This window comes from Lissotriton helveticus, chromosome 11 (assembly GCF_964261635.1).
Source record: "Lissotriton helveticus chromosome 11, aLisHel1.1, whole genome shotgun sequence".
NCBI lineage: Eukaryota > Metazoa > Chordata > Amphibia > Caudata > Salamandridae > Lissotriton > Lissotriton helveticus.
The window spans coordinates 141152386-141174978 of NC_136072.1; the positions used below are offsets into that span (position 1 = coordinate 141152386).

The 22593-nt window shown below is 42.0% G+C and overlaps 1 protein-coding gene across 2 annotated transcripts in view; it reads right to left on the minus strand.

The window, feature by feature from the left end:
• Positions 1 to 22593, minus strand: part of SI (sucrase-isomaltase) — a 645776-nt gene that overhangs the window by 153254 nt on the left and 469929 nt on the right. For both annotated transcript variants that reach the window (XM_078665617.1, XM_078665618.1), the window contains exons 53-54: positions 14504 to 14616; positions 14296 to 14421 (exon numbers count right to left, since the gene is read on the minus strand). In XM_078665617.1, coding sequence (XP_078521743.1) covers positions 14296 to 14421; positions 14504 to 14616 — 239 coding nt within the window. The remainder of the gene's footprint in view (positions 1 to 14295; positions 14422 to 14503; positions 14617 to 22593) is intronic.

Here is a 22593-nt window from a genome sequence, read left to right on the forward strand (position 1 = left end):
CAGAATTTATTAGAAATTTCACATCACAAGAGTAATGTGGAATTACAAAGATCCTCCAATTCCGTTGCCGGAATAAAATATTCTGCCCACCCCTATATATTTCTTCAGTATACAACATCAGGTTTTTTAATGTTGGTCCCCAAAGAGATGGATTCATACCTGATTTTCATGACAGATAGAGATTATGTAGATGATTTCCATTCAAGGGTATTGTATGTAATTTTGGCCAGGTAAAGATCAGGAAAATATACATTCTATCTTCAACCAACATCTGATTTGTGTACCTTAGATTCTTGTAACCATATTTTAGGTAAGAGATGATAGATAGAAGATTGTAGAACGATTAAGCATTGAATAGAAAAATTGTGATATTTGGACATTATGTTAGTTCAAAATAACATTGTGGTTCTGAAAAAAATGATTATATGCATCCCTATTTTGATAGAATTGAAACAGTAAAAGCTTGTAAGTACCTTAATAGTTCAAGTTCAAGTTCAGGCATTTATAAAGCACACTACTCACCCAGAGGGTCTCAAGGCGCTAGAGGGAGGGGTTCACTGTTTATCGAATAGCCAAGTTTTCAGTTCTTTTCTGAAGGAGATGTGATTCTGAGTAAGGCGGAGGTGGGTGGGGAGTGAGTTCCAGGTCTTGGCAGCCAGGAAGGAGAAGGATCTGCCACCCATGGTGGTTTTTCGGATGCGCGGGACTGCGGCGAGGGCTTGATTGGATGATCTTAGTTGGCGGGTGGGATAGTAGAAGGACAGTCGGGTGTTGAGGCCTTCGGTTCCTAGATTATAAAGGGCCTTGTGTGCGTGGGTAAGAAGGCGGAAAGTAATTCTTTTGTTGACGGGAAGCCAGTGGAGGTTTTTTAAGTGACCGGTGATGTGCTCTTGGCGCGGGATGTCTAATATGAGTCTCGCTGATGCGTTTTGGATGCGCTGGAGCTTTTTCTGCAATTTTGTTGTAATTCCGGCGTAAAGTGTGTTGCCATAGTCCAGTCGACTCGTGACCAGTGCATGGGTGACAGTCTTTCTTGTTTCGAGGGGGATCCAGAGGAAGATCTTTTTGAGAATGCGAAGGATGTTGAAGCAGGAGGACGATACGGCGTTGACTTGTCTGGACATTGAGAGAGAGGAGTCTAGAATGAAGCCAAGGTTACGTGCATGGTCTGTGGGTGTGGGCGCTGATCCCAAAGCGGAAGGCCACCAGGAGTCGTCCCAAGCTGAGGGGGAGGATCCAAGGATGAGCACCTCCGTTTTGTCTGAGTTGAGTTTTAAGCGGCTCTGTTTCATCCATTCGGCTACTTCTTTCATACCTTCGTGAAGGTTGTTTTTGGCGGTGTTGGGGTCTTTGGTGAGGGAAAGGATTAGCTGGGTGTCGTTGGCGTAGGAGATGATGTTGAGGTTGTGTTGACGTGCGATGGAGGCGAGGGGACTCATGTAGGCGTTGAAGAGGGTGGGACTGAGTGAGGAACCTTGAGGTACGCCGCAGATGACTTCGGTGGGCTCTGAGTAGAAAGGGGGGAGTCGGACTCTCTGGGTTCTCCCAGCTAGGAACGAGATGATCCAGTCCAAGGCTTTTCCTTGTATGCCGATGTTGTTGAGGCGTTGTATGAGGGTGTTGTGACAGACAGTGTCGAAGGCGGCGGAGAGGTCGAGTAGAATGAGGGCCACTGTTTCACCGTTGTCCAGGAGTGCTCGGATGTCGTCGGTCGCCGCAATGAGGGCGGTTTCGGTGCTGTGTTTGGCTCGAAAGCCGTTCTGTGAGGGATCCAGGGAGTTGTTGGATTCAAGGAAGGCTGCGAGTTGGCTGTTGACGGCTTTCTCGATGACTTTGGCCGGGAAAGGGAGGAGGGAAATGGGTCGGTAGTTTTTCAGTTCTGAGGGGTCTGCTGTTGGTTTTTTCAGAAGGGCGCTGAGTTCGGCGTGTTTCCATATTTCTGGAAAGGTGGCGGAGTTGAAGGAGCAATTGATGACATCGCGGAGTTGGGGAGCGATGATGGAGTCAGCTTTGTTGAAGATGTAGTGGGGACAGGGGTCAGAAGGTGAGCCAGAGTGGATTGAGTTCATGAGGCAAATGGTATCTTCAATGGTGATTGGGTTCCAGGAGTTGAGGTAGTTAGTTGGAGGGGTGGGATCAGAAGGGGGTGGGGTGAGTTGGTCATTGGGAGTATTCTTGAAGCTGTTGTGGATGTCGGCAATTTTGTTGTAGAAGAAGGAGGATAGCGCATCGCAGAGGTCTTGGGAGTTAGTGATGTCGTTGGATGCTGTGGGAGAGTTGGTGAATTCTTTGACGATATTGAAGAGTTCCTTGCTGTTATGAGAATTGTTGTCGAGACGGTCCTTAAATGCTGATTTCTTGGCGGATCGAATCAGTTGGTGGTGTTTGCGGGTGGCTGTCTTGAGGGAGGCCATGTTGTCTGAGGTTGGTTCTTTTCTCCAATTCTTCTCCAGGGTGCGGCATGTCTTCTTGGATTTTTTAAGGTCATCATTGAACCAGGGAGCCTTTTTGCTGAATGATTTCAACTGGTGTTTTTTCAGGGGTGCTAGTTCGTCCGCACTGTGGGTAATCCATTGCCTGAGGTTTGTGGCCGCTTGGTCTGGGTCCGTTGTTAGGGTGGGAGTGTTTTGGCTGAGTGATGCGAGGAGTTGGTCGGTGGTGATTTTGTTCCATTTTCTTCGGGGAATGGGTTGTGGACGGTTGTGGGTCGGGGTTGTTTTGTAGCTGAAGTGAACACAGCTGTGATCCGTCCAGTGGAGAGCTGTAGTGTGATCGAAGGAGATGTGCTTGCTGGAGGTGAAGATAGGGTCGAGCGTGTGTCCGGCTGTGTGAGTGGGGGTGTCAACAAGTTGTTTGAGTCCGAGATTGGACAGGTTGTCCAGAAGGGTGGTGGTGTTGTTGTCGAGAATGTTATCAAGGTGGTAGTTGAGGTCTCCTAGAAGAATGTAGTTCTCGGAGGCGATGGCGTGCGGGCTGACGAAGTCAGTGATGTCGTCGCTGAATTGAGATCGGGTGCCTGGGGGCCTGTAAATGAGGGTTCCTCTGAGGGTGGTCCTGGGGTCGGTGTGGATCTGAAAGTGGAGGTGTTCGGCGGTTGCAAGATTGTCGTCAGAGCTGGTTGTAATTTTGATGGTGTTTCTATGGACGATGGCGATGCCTCCTCCAGTTTGATCGGTGCGGTCTTTTCGAATGATCTTGTAAGTGTCCGGTATGGCTATGGCGATGTCGGGGGCAGAAGATGCATTCCTCCATGTTTCAGTGAGGAAGGCGATGTCAGGTGACGCAGTGTCGATTAGGTCCCAGAGTTCGGTTGCGTGTCTGTGGACCGAGCGGGTGTTCAGTAGGATGCATTTCAAGTCGTTGGGTTCGGAGCTGAATGTGGAGGAAGTGTGTTTGGTGAGGGTCATGAAGCAGTTGAACTTACAGGAGAGGCAGGAGAATGGGCCGTGTGTACGTCCTGGGGTAGCTTCGCAGCAGAGTGGGGTGCGTCCGGCGTTGAGGGCGAGGAGAGTAGCGGCATCATAAGTTACTCTGGGGGGTTGGGAGCGGCATAGGGCAGGGGGACGGGCGCTGGGCGCGGTCCAGGCGCGGACGGGCGCAGACGGGCTTACCTTTGGTGCACCTTCGGCGTGACTGGGGCACGTTCGCTGCGCGCGGAAACGTCTGACATAAGTAGATGGTGGAAGGGGAGGGGCGAGGGGGGGTCAGCTGGGAGGCGGGAGCGTGGTGGGGGGGACGGGCTGGGATACACAACAACAAAATGGCCGCGAGCCAAAAGGTAAATAGGACGCACTGATTCACTTAACCACAAAGCGCTATGGCAAACAATGCTGGCAGCGGAGCGCTGTAACAGTTATTGCAATTCAGTTATCACAAATTACTTTAGGCACCAAAGCGCTGCTTGTCAATAAAAGCGCTATGTTAAGATGCAGTCTAAATTCCTTCAGGCACCAAAAGCGCTGCTTGGATACCAGTCGCTATGACTAATAGATGCAAGGCACGCTCAGCAGATCGCTACAATACCAGCTGTTAAGGCGGAAGGCGGGAGGGGAGCGACCGTCTCCGACGGAGTCAGGGATGGTCACAGCTTAGGGGCAGTCGAGTCTGCTCCTATCATCCAGTGGGAGGGGGGTCAGCTGGGAGGCGGGAGCGTGGTGGGGGGGACGGGCTGGGATACACAACAACAAAATGGCCGCGAGCCAAAAGGTAAATAGGACGCACTGATTCACTTAACCACAAAGCGCTATGGCAAACAATGCTGGCAGCGGAGCGCTGTAACAGTTATTGCAATTCAGTTATCACAAATTATTTTAGGCACCAAAGCGCTGCTTGTCAATAAAAGCGCTATGTTAAGATGCAGTCTAAATTCCTTCAGGCACCAAAAGCGCTGCTTGGATACCAGTCGCTATGACTAATAGATGCAAGGCACGCTCAGCAGATCGCTACAATACCAGCTGTTAAGGCGGAAGGCGGGAGGCGGGAGGGGAGCGACCGTCTCCGACGGAGTCAGGGATGGTCACCATAAAAATAAAAATGTATTCTCTGAAAATAGCTATACATTTAACTCATTATTTATAATATCTATTTTCCACCGTCAAATTGGCTACAATGCATACCTATCATTTGTTAAAAAGCAAATGTTTATCTTAGAATGCACTTCAAAGATAACAATTGTGACAGACTGATCCATCAAATGTTAAAAAAAAGTATGACTCAGCACCCACACCTCAACAAAGTCATGATTGATGATAACCTGACTAATAACAACAGTTGTTAGACAGCAACATGCACAGACTCCCAGAATGTTTCTCTTAATAAAAATAAATTATTTATTCATACGCTCTGTATCTGCAGTCGCACTCTTTGAAAATATCCTGATAAAGATTTGTCTTTTTCACGTACAGTCAAGGCAAAATCACACCGAATGCACATAAATCCTGCGGGAAACAGCTTCTCTGTACAGTGTACTACAATGAGGTACAATTTTGAGAGAGTGCGAGAAAACCCCAAAAGGCAGGTAGTGGTATAAGTAGATAATACTAACTATCTTTTTGTAGTAGTTAGGCTTGTCAGAGGGTACTGTTAAGCATTTGTTGTATTCACAGAGGCAATAAATGAGAAACACACTCAAGAATAAATCAGAGACTCATTTGTAAAACTAACATTGATTTTTAAATAATTTGTAAGACCAAAAAGACAGGTGTAAGGTAAATACTTATGGAAATAACATTTTGCGAAGTGCTATGAATATATAATTACATGTGCAATTACACCAGGAAACAATTTGAAAAAAGCAGAAAAATGTATTGAAATTTAGGCAATGCTTTCATGAAGTTCACCTCCTCGTTTTAGGTCAATGTTGGGACCAGCTCCAAAGTTCTAGCAGGAGAAATTTTGGAGCATCCGGGATCGGCGTGTAGCAGAGTTGCTAAGGTCTTGGAAGCTGGTGCGCAAAGACGTATTGAAAATGCACTGCAAAGAGGGACTTAAAGATAAGTCTGGTGGATCTTCTCTGAGGGAGGAGGTCACAAGGGCCCAGGGACCATGGGAGCAGGGCTGGTTGGTCAGTCCTGGGGCCGATGGGGTCGGGTGCAGAGCGAACAAGTCAGCCAGGCGTTGTGCATCTTATGGTCCTCACGGGCAGGTGCAGGCAAATAGGAGAGGTGATCATGGGACTGCTGGGCCACTCAGGGTGAGTCTTGGGTGTCTTGACTTCCCTCAATGGTTGCTTTCTTCTGGTGCTTCAGGAGTCCAGAGTGGACTTTTCTTCTTGGTGTTAGCCATTGGAGGTCCGGTGCCCCAGGTATTGGCACATCTCGGCTCCAGTAGGTCCTGGTGCCTCCAAACTCAGTAGAGAGGCAGATTTGACCTTCTGGAGCTGTTGTGCCTTTTCTTGCTTTGATGCTGCATCGAGGTCATCAGGGAGCGGCTCACAGTGTACAGGAGAGGGATACCTTCTTTCCAAGGGAGCTTCAAAGTAATTTCTCAAAGGCTAGAGGTGCCTGAGGGTTCTAAGAGTACTTTTAGGATACAGAACAACACAGAATCAGTGATTGTTCAGTTTTGGCTGTACAGCAGCGCTTCAATTCTCGAGCAGCAGGTCTTCTTTGTCCCAGTCTTCGTTTGTTAGTCAAATTTGATGTTTAGTTCTCGAGGTGCCACCTAAAAACATGAAATTAGGGGTGGTACATGGGGAGACATGTATTTCATAGGCTGCTTAACTTTAGGGTGTCTGCACTTTCTAGTGACTACTTCATGTCGGAAGAGGCACTACCCTAGCCGTGATAGAATGTTTTCTCACCATCTCAAGATGGTGGAATTTCAGAAGAGGGGTTCACATCACCTGCCCAGCCCTAAGGGTGGTGTAGGCTGAGTGGGGATCCGCCTATTCTAACTAATTTTCCCACCTTTCACCCTGCCAAACGGGGAGTAGGAAAGGGGCGTGTCCTCCCCCCCCATCTGGAGCTACCTGGGTGGGATTTTAAATGCAGCATTGCCTTTGAAGCTTCCCACCCTGGAAGGCCATCCTGTCCTGGAGGAGGTGTGAAGCATCTCCGCTCAGAGCAGGTCTTGTCTTTGTCCTCTGAGAATGCTGACTCTCACCCCATGAGGTGAGAAACAAGTCTGGTAGTGGCAGGCTGGCAAAAACAACACAGGAACCACACCAATGCGTGCCAGGTTGTCTTGGGACCCTCTAAAAGGCTCTTCTGTGTGAATTTATCAATACATCCAACACTGACATCAGTGAGAATTTATTAAGATGAAAGGTTTGATACCAAACACCTTAGAAAACAGTGAAGCAATCATGGAGCTAGGAAACTCGTGTTGACAAGGATGTATGACGTTACAACGCATACTTTTACAACGACTACCATTACCACGCAATTTTTACAACGCAGGATCCATTACAACGAAGTACCATTACAACGCATGTATTTACAACGCAGATACCTTTACAACGCATACCATTACAACGTAAGTATTAGTAAGTATATAATATGTTTGAAATGTAAATTAATTAAAATTAATTTAATTTAATTTAATTAATTTAATTAATTTAATTTAATTTAATTTATTTTAATTAATTTAATGTAATTTAATGCAATTTATTTAATGTAAATAATTTAATTTAATTAATTTAATTTAATGTAATTTAATATAATTAATTAATTTTAATTTAATTTATTTAATTTAATGTAATTTAATGTAATTTATTTAATTTAAATAATTTAATTTAATTAATTTAATTTAATGTAATTTAATGTAATTAATTTATTTTAATTAAATTTAATTAATTTAATGTAATTTAATGTAATTTAATTAAATTAATGTAATTTAATTTTAATTATTTTAATTAATTTAATGTAATTAATTTAATGTATTCTAATTTAATTTAATTAATGTAATTTAATTTATTTTAATTTAAATAATTTAATTTAATTTAATTATTTTAATTTAATAAATTTAATTTAATTATTTAATTTAATTTAATTTAATTAATATATTTTTTTTAAATTTATTTTAATTACTTAATTTAATTTAATTTATCCTGTACCCCTTTACCCAAAAAACCCCAAACTGACCCTGAACCCTAAAAATACCCCTTTACCCAAAAACCCAAAACTGACCCTGAACCCTAAAAATACCCCTTTACCCAAAAACTGAAAACTGACCCTAAACCCTAAAAATACCCCTTTACCCAAAAACTGAAAATTGACCCTGAACCCTAAAAATACCCCTTTACCCAAAAACTGAAAACTGACCCTGAACCCTAAAAATACCCCTTTACCCAAAAACTGAAAACTGACCCTGAACCCTAAAAATACCCCTTTACCCAAAAACTGAAAACTGACCCTGAACCCTAAAAATACCCTTTTACCCAAAAACTGAAAACTGACCCTGAACCCTAAAAATACCCCTTTACCCAAAAAACTGAAAACTGACCCTGAACCCTAAAAATACCCTTTTACCCAAAAACTGAAAACTGACCCTGAACCCTAAAAATACCCCTTTACCCAAAAACTGAAAACTGACCCTGAACCCTAAAAATACCCCTTAAAAAACCCAAAAATATAACATTTTAAATATAATTATATACTTACCAATACTTACGTTGTAATGGTATGCGTTGTAAAGGTACCTGCGTTGTAAAAACATGCGTTGTAAATACATGCGTTGTAATAGTTTTTGCGTTGTAAAACTTTCGTTGTAATGGTAGTTCGTTGTAAAAGTTGCGTTGTAAAGGTTGTTTCCCGTTGACAAGTGTCCGGCTCATTTATGCTTTATAGCTTCCCTCTGCACTTACAATATCTCAGAATGGACTGAACATTGTAGGGGCAGACATGCTCATGCTGACATACCCATGCATAGGATTTTGTGCACCCTGCCTTAGGGCTAAAAGCCCGCCGTAGTGTTGACTTACCTATATCCCTTGCAGTGTATGGGAGGCATGGCACACAGCACAGGGCTGTATGTCATGTCGACCCTTCAGAGTTTTCTGCACCCAGACAAGCAGCCTACAATGGCAGAGTAAATAGTCTTGGTGAGGGGTCCCTGGGGTGGTGCAACCAGTGCTGTAGCCCCGGAGTACCCTCTTCAGGACCCATGGCCTAGGTACCGTGTATACCATTTATTAGGGACTTACAAGGCCAACTGAAGCTGTGCCAATCAAGGAACAGTTTTGGGCAAAGAGATCTGGCACTGGGAACTTGATAACGAGGGTGCCAGTTCACTTACCGTTCGATAACTTGTTTTAGAAATTGATGCCCTCATTAACAAGAGTACTGGAATCCAAACAGTGGTTCAAGTACAACGTAAAAAATGAGAAAAACATTTTGAATGAAAGGAACTAAATCCTAAAAACATTAAGTAAAGAGAGAAACAAGAAACATGAAACTTTGACCCTGCCCCGAATTTACAAATTCACATAAACCTTGGGCAGAGCCAAAAACGTACGCCTCTCCCAGGCACAATGAGGAGAAATGTGTACATTTCTCTTCATTCATCCTCTTTCCAAGTGTGCTGCATTCTGCAGCACACATACGATGAGGGAAGTGACTCTCTCAATTGTTTTGTGCAGGGAGGTGCCCCTTCCTGCGCCAAAAACAATCATGCCAACAACAAAAAGACCCTTGCACCTTGGTGCAGGAGTGTCTGTTTTGGCACTCAGCTGAAAATTGTGCACCAGTGCTGGCTGAAAGAACAAAAATGCACCATATATGTGGTGCATTCCTGCCCTTTCAAATTGGCATAGGGCCATGCAGTAAAATGACTTGAGGCACTGCCCTACACCAGCTGCTTGTAAATCAGGCCCTGGTCAACTAGTTGGCAGAGGTATGCAACCTGCTCAAGTAGGGACCACAATCCAACTCAGGGTAAGTCAGATACACATCATAAATTAACCTTTGGTAGCTTGGCATAGAGCAGGCAGGCTCAACTTAAGAAACAACTTGGAACAGTTAAAACAGGAAAACTGTGGAAACAACACACAAAAATAGTTCACAACGGGTTACAAAAATAGAGCTTAATTTAAGGATCAAAACATGAACCAAAATGACAAAAATCCAATGAGTAGAACCAGAGTTTTAAAGAATATATTGAAATACAAAGCTTAATACAGCACCAACTGGGTCTATCTGGTCGGGCTTCACTGGGTCAAATCTGAAAGGTCAGGCCGACCGTAATGGTGTGGGTCAGATATTGTGACCAAACTTGTCCCACTGCAAAAGTACCTTGGGTCGAGAAAATATGTTGAAGTCAAAGACACGATGTGTAGAGCAGAGGAGGTGATGTTTTGGCGTCAATCTCTTCGGATGCAGGCAATGGGTCAGTACCGCCCAACTCCACACTCAGAATATTTTGAGACACACGGTCCAGTGGATGACAGGAAACCTCCTAAAAATCAATCCAGACAAGACTGAGGGCTTGGTTATTTCATCTACCACCTCACCATGGTGTGACCTCTACTGGCCCGCAGAGTTAGGTCCAGCACCAAAACCCAGTTTGAACGTGAAGAGCCTGGGGATCAAACTGGATTGTGACCTCTCTATGGTCAGCCAAATCTCTTCAGTGGTGGGCAGCTGTACTAATATCATCCGACAGCTACGGAAATTAGTGCCTATCATTTCCCAATCTATGCTACGTTCCATCGTCGCAGCTACTGTGATTTCACGCATAGATTATGGAAATGCCCTTTACCTTGGCCTACCAAAAACCTTGATAAATAGGCTACAGGTGGTGATGAATGATGCCGCTCGTCTTATCTTCAGACAGCCAAGACACACTAAAGCATCCCCCCTGCTACAAAGCCTCCACTGGCTCCCTATTAAGGAGCGAGTGGATTTTAAAAATCTGTGCATCGCCCATAAAGCCATCTATGGCATGGCACCTGCTTACATCAAAGATCGCCTGGTAATGTATAGCCCAAAGAGAGCTCTTAGGTCCTCAGACTCTCAGCTATTAGTCTGCCCTCGGTACAAACTTGCCACCAAGGGCGGTAGAGCCTTTTCGGTGCTGGTTCCGCATTTATGGAACACACTACCTGAGCCACTACGAAAGGAAGGAAACCTCCTACGTTTCAGAAAGGGGCTTAAAACGCTGTTGTTCAGGAGAGCCCTGTGAGCCACGTAGGCCAGTGGATGCCCTCTGTACTGTCAAGGTTGTTGTTTACCATCGATTCCCGAGCGCTTAGAGGCCTGTAGGTGATTGAGCGCGCTATAAATCAAAAATAACAATAACAATAACAGTTCCAATCCACTCAGTTAAACATGCTTCATCATTGAACCACAAAGCCAGTGATGTGCTCATCTCTGGTGGCAGCAGCAATGCGTAGGCATCAAGATGAGATGAGTTGGTCCCGACTGGTGCAACAATGGCGATGCATAACTTTTAGCAGAACATGGCCAAAGAACCCATTTCCAAGGGCCCGAGTCTAGATTGGCACCACTTGGAAGGGCAGAACTCTGGAAGTCTTTGTAGTCCCTGGGACTTCAGAACAGTAGGCAAGCCAGCAAACCCTTGGAGTCACTTTGGTTCTGGGGATATAGAGATGCAGGTCCAGTCCTTGTCACTCTCAGGCAAGGAGAGCAACAGGCAGCAGGACAGGCACATGAAAGTAGGAGCCCAGCAAAGTCCCACAGAGTCCAGCAGAGTGACAGTCCTTTCAGCAGCACAACAAACCTTCTTCCTGGCAGAATGCCTTCCTGTCCAAAAGTGTAATGAGTTGGCTCTCTGAGGGGTCTAGTATTTATACCCAGTTGAAACTTTGATATCAGGAAGATTTCAAAGAGAGGTCTTGAAGTGCAGAGGGTTCCTGCCCTTCCAACCTTGCTTCAAACTCACTAAAAGGGGGTATGCAGCTCTCTGTGTGGGGACAAGCACAGCTCAGTTCAGGTGCAATTGTCAGCGCCTCCTTCCCATCCTGCTGAAGATGGCCCATCAGCTTGGTGATGGCCCATCAGGATGTGAATGGCTCATCAGGAACACTTAAGCGCTCTTTGGAGAGGTGTGGCGCCGCAGCCAGGGTGACTGACTCCGGAATCTGGGGATTACGGTTTGATCCCCGGGGCCGGTGGCAGATTAGCCCAGCACCATGTGACTCTGGGCAATAGCTTGCTTAATCTTCCCGACGGCCCGCAGCGCCTAGAGACCCTAACGGGTGATGGTTCGCGCTTTACAAATGTGGATTATTATTAATATTATTATTATTATTTGTGTGTGGCTGTCTAGAGAGAAGGCACAAAGCCCAACTGTCATCCATCCAGACATTTATCAAGAGACAGGCTGAGGCACAGAATGGTTAAAGTAAAAAAAATGCCAACTTTCTAAAAGTGGCAATTTAAGATTTGCAACTTAAAATCAAATTTCACCATAAATTGTGATTTTAAATTCTCCAGTGATAAACTAGAAATATCTATATTTTCCTAATTGAAAATTACACTTATTAAATGTAATAAGGTGATCCCAACGTTAAGCTATGGGAGAGATATGCCATCCAGTAGTAAAAATACCTGGACATGTCCAACATTTAAATACACTGCACCCTGCGATTGGGGTTGTCTAAGGCCTACCTTAGTGGGGTCTTATATGTATTAAACATTAAGTTTTGGGCCTGGTAAGAGGGTTAACTTGCCAGGTCAAAATTAAAGTTTACAACTGCACACGCAGGCTCTGCTATGGAAAACCTGAGACATGTTTAAAGGGCTACTTGAGTGGATTTATAGTCCGTGCTGCAGGCCCTCTTGTAGCATTTAATGTACAGGCCATGGGCACAGGTAGTGCACTTCACCAGGGGCTTATAGGTAAATAAATATGCCACATGTGGATATGCCAATGAGCACATGCACTTTGGCACTGGTTTGCAGTTGGATAGTTCCTAGAATACAAAGGGCGGCAAAAAGGAAGTCAGCAAAACAGGAGCAAAAGCAATATAAGTCAGGGGAAACCATGCCATGGATGCCAGGTCTAGCAACTTGTAATTCTGTAGTAATCCCATGCCTCATAATTACCATCCCCCATGGTATCTGTCTATCTGGTGGTCACAATATTGAAGTGGTATTTCCACATAACCTTTAATAAGGGTACAAATGAGAAATGTCCCCATTTTAATTTTACTGACCTTATGTAGTATCTAAAATTGCAGATGAAAAGTAGATAGAAAAGGACATAGCATGAGGCAATCATTTGTGGACATAGATTTGTATATGGCTATTGGTGTTAAATGCATATAAAATTATATATATTTTTTATTAATACTCATGTTTGTTACTCAGGACAACTTTTTACATAAGTTGAAGGTGTGTTCAATACAGCATTTCAGATGGTGTAAATGTTTATGCTTCAAAGAAGTCTGTTTTTAGAAAATGCTGTTTCATGAAACCCTGGGACAAGTATTTCTGTCTGCACATTACACACTTATAAAAGGAAGTATTGTTGTAAACCTACAATATCAAAATTAAAATTACATTTTGAATTTCTTTCATCATTTCTAATGACCAATGTTATTTACCAAGTTCCATAAAATCTTCTTCAAATAGTCTTTTGTAGTACATTATAATGTACATGAAATTAAATAAAAAGGAAAATTGACACTTTTAAAATATTCATATAGTACTCCCTGCCATACATTATAAGGCTATTACGGACCTGATTCACAAAGATAAACTTACAGTTTTGACTAACTTTACGATTGTTTGCAATTCACAAAGGTATTTTACTGGTAGTATCCTTACGACTGCAGAATCTCCACACATAAGAAGGTAAAAGTCTCCAATCTCTTAATATGCGGAGACTCCACATTATCAAAGATAGCACTAGTAAAATACCTTTGTGAATAGGAAACAATCATACATTAATACTAAAGTGTAACCATCCCTATGTGAATCAGGCCCTGCTAGTCACTGAGGAGTTCCATAACTATGCAGAGGAATGAGGCTGATGGCTGAGTTCCTTTGTAAGGTTATGGAACTCCGAGGTTACTTGCAAAATCCTTATCATGTATGACAAATGGTGCTTTATCCCATATAATACATGGTCACACCATCACCTTTCCACAAACCACTTAAAACCTTAGTGTGTAGCACTTCCATATGAAAGAGCGAGCATTTTTGCAAACATGAAGAACACAAGTAAAACCACTAGTGAAAAACTAAACACATGAAAATTCTTTTAACAATAGGTTGCAAACAGATATTAGAAACCGTTCCATACAAGTCGGTTTAAAAAAAAACGCAGTAGCTCAGAACATCTAGAAACATGCAGACAGATTCTAGAGTTTCTGTATCTAAGGAGTGCAAAAAATAAAAAATATTAACTCTGCTTTGTAAGGTAATAAAATAGAGCACACGAAAAAAAGCAATGTTCAGTTTGTTGCTTTAAACAGCTGCTTTAATTATGCCCTGTGACCTGACTTTCACCATTGCTGCTGGCTCCACAGGAGGCATTTATTACATCAGAACTCTTCTGTAATATCCTTGTAATAGTAAAGTTCTGTTGTCTTTTTTCATAATGGGTAACTAGATGCATCACAACTCGCCGATTATAAAGAAGTGATTGACAGTCGTTTATACAGGGAATACAGAATTATTTGTATTATAGTGCATTATCATCTCCTTCTACATATGTCGAGGTGAGTGTACCTTGTTAATATTTAAACAAAGGTTATAAATAACTTAAATTTAACTATTATATTAGGTTTTCTGACAAAGCTTTTTGATTAGGTTTTTTTTTAAGTTTCTATTTAAGCAGTTACAAAATTACACAAAATATAAGACTTTACTGGAAAATATATAGACTTACATATGGTATCTTAGCTGCTCTCATGTCGTCGTACAGCTGTGCAATTTCGGAGTAATTTTTGTAGCCATACCGGCATAGTTGGAATCCCAGTGCCCAATAGGCTGGCATAACAGGTCTCCCAATGAGCTACAAGAAGAATATCAAACTAGATAAGTCAGGGGAAAAAGAGAAAGCAATATATTGGCATAAATGCACAAAAATGGCATACCATGGTGTATTCTTGCACCACTAGCTCTGGGGTTGGTCCCAAAACCATATAGAAGTCCAAAATTCCTCCAGTGGTGCGATAGGTCAGAGCAGGTGTAGGTTGGAATGTAACATCTGTACATTTAAATAAAGATAAAAAGAGTTAATAAATTTGCATAGAAAGACCAAGTTGTTGCTGAATACTATTAAGTTATTGACTTTCTCTAACACATATATGACTATCAATAGTAAAAAGATGTTACTCAATGATAAATCAAGTAGTTGCCATGAACTACAATCTTGGATTTGTAATTATGAGGATGTAGGGCTTAGTCAATAGTAAGTCCCAATCCACTGCAGGTGGGACATCAATTCGATATGACAAGAGAGGTTGCAGGCAGATAGTGAAGTTTAACTATGTGGGGATCTTGGTACCCTGCAACACTATGTACTTTGCGTTACAGCTGTGATGCAGGTCTGGACGATGTGGCTCTAGTGAGTTGTAGAGAGGTAAAATATATAGTCAGTGTTTGTTGCAATTTGTAGAACTGGACCACAACATATAAATGCAGTATTGGTTTGTTGGATTATGAAACTTAACTGGTCAATCGAGAAGGCCCTAATATGCTCAGGTTTTACAATAGGGGTACGTTAAATTCACGTACTTTGCTTTTGTGTAATTATACAAATTTATGGCCACGTTACATGAACTTGTGCAAATTTATGCAACACACACATCTGTCAGTTTGTACTGAATTTTAGTGCAAATGAATCCTTGAATCAGTTTTTGGCACAAGGAAGCATTTAAATGAACAACAGTTACTTGCATTCTGTTATTTCTGTGCGTTGGGGATACATTTTTGGCAAGAAATGCCAGAAATTACTGCAAATGGCACAATTCACAGTAGATTTTTATAACCAATGGTGCAAAATTATGTGAAGTGGCATAATGGCATTTTCTAGGGAATTTGTGCAAAGAGCCTCACATGAAATTAAACAAATTACTCAAATTATAGAGACATAATTTAATTAACGCCCAGGCCTATTGTAAATATGCTGTATAATTCCGAAGCAATGAATGCACAGGAGATGGGAAAACTAATTCATCTTTCTGTTCATTAGAAAATTTACGTATTTGCACTCATAATTTGGAATCTACATATATCTGCTGTGCAAAAATGTTTCCCGAAATTTCCAGTTTAGAAATTGATGTTTTTTAAAATCTATAGTAAAAATTTACATAACCATCTATCTGGTTTCCCATTTGGGTTCGCAATTATGCTTCTTTTTTTTCTTGGTGGCAACTTGTTTACACTTTTCTTATGTTATACCGTTTCCCTGCATTATTCATTTCACCATGCTATGTCTCAGTTAACTTGTATGATTGTTTAGGCTATTCTATCAAAGATAACATGATTCTCAAACAGTGCCATCTTTTTTTTTTGTTAAGTTTAAAGGAATTTTATTTGGCAAAAAGAAAAAATATAGTACAATAATCAAAACACATTTCATAAAAATAGAATAGTATTGCTTGAGTTTATGGAGGGAGGGAGGGAAAAAAGGGGTGAGTGAGAAAACATAGGGGGACAGAAATATGGAAAAAAGGGGAGGGGAGGTAGGGTAAGGTCCATTCAGGTTATTATAAGCAAAGAACAATAGTTATGCATGAAAGATCCTACTACATTAAGTAAATCTATAACCATAGAAACTGTGCCATCTTTAATAGACACTATTTTCTTGCATCACCCCAATGAACAATGGGCATGATCTACAAAGCTATTTTGAAGTCGCAAATCCTGCAATTTTCAAAGTCACAGAGTTCGAAATCATAAAATTGCTTTTTTGTTTTATGCTAAACCGAGTTTGTGATTTGGTAACGCTACCGAATCGCAAAATGGGTTTATAAACCAATAAGAAATACGTTTTATTCCCGTGCACTTGTTTTATTCTAAAGTAATCACAAAATATTAGCACTGTTCAGGTTGGCGCTGCTTTTGACACACGTCGTCTGGCCGTGCCTTTCAAATAAAAACCTGGTATGGGCAGGGTCTCCTACCCACCAAAATGCGCGCTCAATGTAGCATGAAACACACTGGTTTCTTCATTCGTTGAAGAAACCAGTGTGTTTCATGCTACATTGAGCGCGCATTTTGGTGGGTAGGAGACCCTGCCCACACCAGGTTTTTATAAACCAATAACACATCACTATTGGTAAAGGGCATAGTTAGGGTGTCCCTTCCAAATATCAATTCGTTAAGCTGTGTTCAATGGTTTGCAACCAATATCCCATTGCAAAACATTGACATTTTGCCACTACCTCAAGCAGGTAAAAAGCACTTTGCAAATCCACCTTTTTGAATGTTAACAAAATATTTGTTGTGGAGTAGGCAAGTGACCATAGGAACACTGCCAACTTTTACAGGAATTAAAACAAAAGGAATCTTTTTTTTTAATGCAGCCCCAAAGAGTGGATGCATTAAAAAAACGTTCACTATTTAAAATGCGATCAAAGACATGGTGATCTGCGTACCTTCGTTGGCCACTTTCCCTGTGATGGCATGCAATCGTAGTGAGATGCAATTTGCTACCTGAATATTGAGGGTGAAACACCCTATTATTAGCACGTCATCATACATCAAGTCCAAAGTTCTTTATTTCCATGCCTAACCTTAAGATCCGAGTTTTTCCTTTGTATATTTTGCATTCCTTTTTTTTGTTTGTTACGGAGTAATAATTCATTTACATTATTCACCAAGATTAGACCTAGAGGAGCGACATGATTACAAAAGAAAGAAAAATAGATGGAAAGTAATGGAAATGTAATAACATTTTGAAACCATTATCATGCATAAGAAATAAGCTTTAAAAGAGAGAAGGAAAAAAGGAGAAGAAAGAGCTAAGAAAAAAGTCCAAATAAGAGAGAAGACTCCTGCCTATGAGGTACTAGGGTCCCGAGCAGATAGATCAGGAAATCCCATCATACTGTTATGCTATGTTATGTTAAGGTATTTGTAAAGGGCATGGATGTTCCAGCAACGGCCCCTACCAGTGCTAGTTTCATTGAAGGAGTCAGCGGAAATAGGAAGAGTTAGAGAGAGAATAACCAGGTCTTCACTGCCCTTCCGTAGGCCCAGTGATTCTGGATGCTACTAATGGACAGAGGTAAAGCGTTCCAGAGGGTAGGAGCTTTAGCACAGAAAGAGCACCCTCCTGCTCTTCTAACCCAAGGAATACATGCTAGATAGAACTTGGCTGAGCACAAGGCCTGAGAGAGGACATAAGGATGAAGAAGATTGGATAGGATGGGAGGCCCATGACAGGTAAGACTTATGAGCAATGCATAGAGCTATCTGAAGTTTTTTGATCAATGTCTTATTTGAACCCAAAGTACAGCGCATTGCAATAGTCCAGCCTAGAAAGTATAGTATCTGGCAGAAATGTGAGTAGAAAAATCCCAGAATGGGTTTTAGGCCTCGTAGGCGTACGAACAAGATACCTACCACCGATTTCGCCTGGATTTAAAAGGACAAGGCACTGTTGACCCAGGCACCCAGATTTTTAACCTCCGTTTTGGGCTCCGTGGGTTGTCCTAAAGAGGGAGGCCACCAGTGATTGCCCCATTGAATGTCGGATTTGCTAGAGTTTAACTGAAGGCAATTGCCTGCCATCTACCCAGCTCCAGGAGTTGTTTGAGAAAGAGATCACAAGCTACGTATTACCATGATCGTATTCCAGTGTGAAGCCCTGGGTTTTCATTACCGTAGTTAATGGTAGAATGTAGATATTAAACAGGGTTGCACTCAACACAAAGCCCTGGGGGACACAAAACCGGACTGTGTGAATCTTTGACATGTAGGGAGAGGAAACGGCCTGAAAGGATCTTTCAGTTAAAAACGGAAAAGAGCCAAGCTTGAGCCCCACTGCCAATGCCAATCTCCTGTAGACATTGCAAGAGGATCTCGTGAGATATAGTATCAAACGCGGTGCTTAGATCAAGCAAAATCAGAGCTGAGTATTTGCTCACATCTACCTTGCCGTGCAAGTTCTCATAACCGCCAGCAGAGTGGATTCAGTACTGCATGTTGCGGTCTGAAGCAATTCTGAGAGGAAGTCAAAATATTGTTTGACTCCAAAAACTTAGTTAGAATAGCATTAATGTGAGACTCTGCAATTTTAGCAAGAAAATGTAAAAGGAACATGTTCTGGTTTGGAAGCATCCAAAGCAGGTTTTTTACAGTAGTGGAATAAGTTTGGCATATTTCCACACAGCAGGTGCCGAAGCTGAGGTCAGTGAAAGATTTATCAGTTCAAGACAGTTGTGGCGCAGGCAGTCCTGAAAGTTCAGGAATAGGTCGGGCCTAAGGGGGTCATCAGGGGAGCCCAATTTTACTTTGTAACATAGAGTTAGGAGTTATTCGAAGCACAGCAGGGGAAAGGAGTGTAGGAGTACCAAGTTGTGGCTCAGAGGCATCTCTAAATTAGAGTCCCAGATATCTAGGCTGAAGTTAGCATAGATAGAGGAGAGTGTTAGCTGCCTCCATATTGTAGGATAATTTCGGACTCTGTGTACGTAGGGGGTCACAAAATGTATCGGGGTCAAGCTTATGCCAAGGGCGCTTAACAGTAAGAGTACAATGGGATGGTATTTTAGAGCCTTCGAAACACCAACATATAAATTAGAAAATGGTCAGACCAAGTCATGGGCAGAGGGGCATGGACCTTTAGCGAGGGGATGTTAGAAAACACAGCAACAAGAAGGTGCCCAGCAAGATGCATAGCATCAGAGACGTATTGAGTCATCTAACACGTTGCAAGATCAAGTGTAAAATTGGAGATGTCAGTGTCTTGATCAGCATCCAGGCGAAGGTTGAGGTTTCCAACAATGTTGATATTAGCTGTCTTAATTGCCAAATTGACAACCAAAGTGATCAGAGCTGGTTTGGAAGGGCCCGGGTGATGGTAGATTGGTATCTCCAAGCTAAAGTTGTTTTCAAGCGCAATTTTGAAGAGAACACATTTGCAATCTGTTTTGAAGCTTCAAGTATATGGCTCTTTAAAATTAGCTGATATTCCCCTTCCTCTCCCTCCCAATCTATTAAGGTTCTTTATAGGGTAACCTTAGGGGAGAGCAAGTACAGCAGAAGTGTCCTGGATAAGCCAGGTCTCTGTTGGAAACAGAATGTCTGGGGTCTCATCTTGTAGCAGGTAAAACACTTCAGCATAGGTTTTTACAAAGGAGCAGCAGTTTAGACAGAGGAGTTTGTACTCTGTCACACAAGGGGGAGGTTCAGCGGTGGAGCCGGCTGCATTTGTAATAAACCTGCAAGAGCTTCATTGGAGGGAACGTTCAGCTGGGACCAAACTATGCTCACTGCAGGAAGTGACATGATGACTGACAGATAGTACATATGGCCTGCCAGACCCGATGGAAGACTAACAATGACTTGAAACGCGTATATGCCTATAATAGACTGTATTGACAACCCTTGTTTTGGCCTGCAGGAGGGGTCTGATATTCTGAAAATATGCCTGCCATATCCCATAGTATTACCCCCGACTACCACTGAGAGACAAAACATAAATTGCAGACAAGAAATAGTTCGACAGAAGAGGGAGTTCAAAACCCCCCATCTCAACGAGACAACTGAAGGTAGTGAATGGCACAACAGGAATTTTTGTAGGCCAAGATTAATTTCTGCCAGCTGCTATCTACTATTTTAAAAAAACTTTTATTTATGAATAAAGGGATGGACCTGAACAGGTACAAAAAACGAGGCAGGATAACCATTTTAATATTATTACACCTCCCAATGTGACTCGGGTGGAGTCTGTTCCATCTCCTAATAAAAAAGAGACTCTGTAAATGAAGAGTCGTATTTCGAAGAGATGATAGAATCCATGTCGACTTAAATTTGAACCCTGAGATACTTAGCTGAGGTTACAAAATGAGAATCCACCTTATGGAATTAATTACTAACAATTACCTCAAGTTTGTCTATATTCAACTTGTCCTGAAACCTTACAGAGGCTTGTAGCAGCCAGTTTGATTGCAGATTTTGCCACCACCGGGGATGATGTAAGTACAGCGATGTCGTCGATGCAGGCCAGAATTTTTATCTCAAAATGGTGCTGTCTTAATGAAGGGATTTAGCATACAAAAAAAGGGGAACAACAATAAAGCAAATAAGAGTGGGAAAAGAGGACAGCCTTCCCTGGTTTCCGGACTGATCTAGATAGGTTCAGAGAGCAGGCTCATGTATGAGACATGGACAGTGAGAGATTAATATAATGACATGCCCCTAGTGATGGAATCCGGCCCTAGTATCTTTGCTAGCATGACAAACTAAAAGTGCCACTACAAGACCCTGTTGAAAGCCTTTTCAGCATCCAACAGGATCATCCCATGGGCAGCTCCCCAGCGACATCCAGGACAGTTACAGAATAGTTAACATGGACAGTTGTGTCCCGTGAGGGTACAAATCTGTGTTGCGTTGGATCTATTCAATTTGTGATGATATTGCCAAGGCAATTTGAAAGAACCCGGGAGTAGATTTCAGAATGACAATTTATTGAAGAAATTAAAATATATGAACCGCTGCTCGGGGGATCTTTGTTCCACCCTCCTCACACCCCTCCTCCACCCGCCACTCTGCCATAATGAGCTGCCACTAATGGGTTCCAGTAGAGCAACCATCACCCCCAGTTTAAAAAAAGAAGGTATTATCTTGCACAGTCACCACCTGCGCTCCACAGTCTCTCAACAGAAGTTGGATCTGAGAAAAAAAAACAATACCACATATGCCTGCACCGGTTTGTTTGGTCAAGTCAGCTGGAAGATAAGTTGCCAAAATATTAAATTCCCAATATGAATTAGGATAGCCCTGGTGCATTTGAAGGCCTGCCCTAACTTGGGCTTCTGCAATAGAAATCTGTGTGCCCACCGGATTTGGCTGTCTATATCCCACTAACTGAGCTGAGGAAAGGCCAGTTGAACCAAGTAGATAATACATTTCCTGGGATCATCCCCCTCGTTTCCTTCCGGAACCCCCAGAACACGAAAATGATTGAATTCCCCACTGTGAATTATATGGTGTGATTAGGTGGATTTTTATAGGTGAATGTTGGTGGCAGGTGCTCCATCTTCAGTAGTCTCAGTAGGTCTAATTTTCCTGATCTTGCACTAGGCAAACATTCTACTTTCAATAACACTCTTTGCTCTTGAGATGAAAATAAAGAGTACTAATCACACCAATGCTTCACCTAAGTGGCACTTTACAATTTTTCTCATAAAATGTATGCTTTGCTTTCTTCTATTGTTTCAAGCATTAGGCTGCTAACGAAGGAGTTACAAACTTACACAAGATAGAGCCTCATTGTTTTCAGAAGGGTTAGAGGTGATTTATATGACTTAAAAGCTGAAAGTGAGTCTACTGCTGGTTGCTGATAAAATTATTTTCATCCCCGCTAAAAAAATATGGCATTCTTCTAATTAAAAAATGCACAACAAAATGCATCTTTATTTTTTCTTTAGAAACTTAAAAACCTATACCTCCTAATTGTAGTATACAATTGAAGCAGATATGACAGTACTGGGGTAGAGATACGTTGCTACGGTTATCTCCTGGCTAAAATGAAAGACTTGAAACTAAGATCCCTGGATTTAAATCCCAGTTTGCCTCCTTGACCAAATTTTGAAAGCTCTAACTATTTTATCTCCCTTGTTCGGAAACGGTATGAATCAAAAATTGCAAGAGCTACAGGACATTCAGTTCGCTCTATGTGTTATAAAAGGAAATGCAATAATTAGAAAGTTAAATGAATCTTTCAAGCGTGCTGAAAGTAATTGTAACTTTAATAAGTACAGAGAATGAGTGGAAGCGTTAATATATGATTATCGGTGACATTTAATCTTGAGAAAAATCTTGAAAAAGAAGGTAGGATTTGAATCATGTAAAAACTTGCATTATCATTAACAAACTATGGGTTAAGGGAAAGGATTATCCTGTCCAGGTTTCAAAGTTGGAGTTTGTGATAAAAAAAAAATGAAACAATCTGAGGAGGTCCTATAGGCCAGTTCATTTACGTGAATTGCACGTTTTTTGAACAATTTAT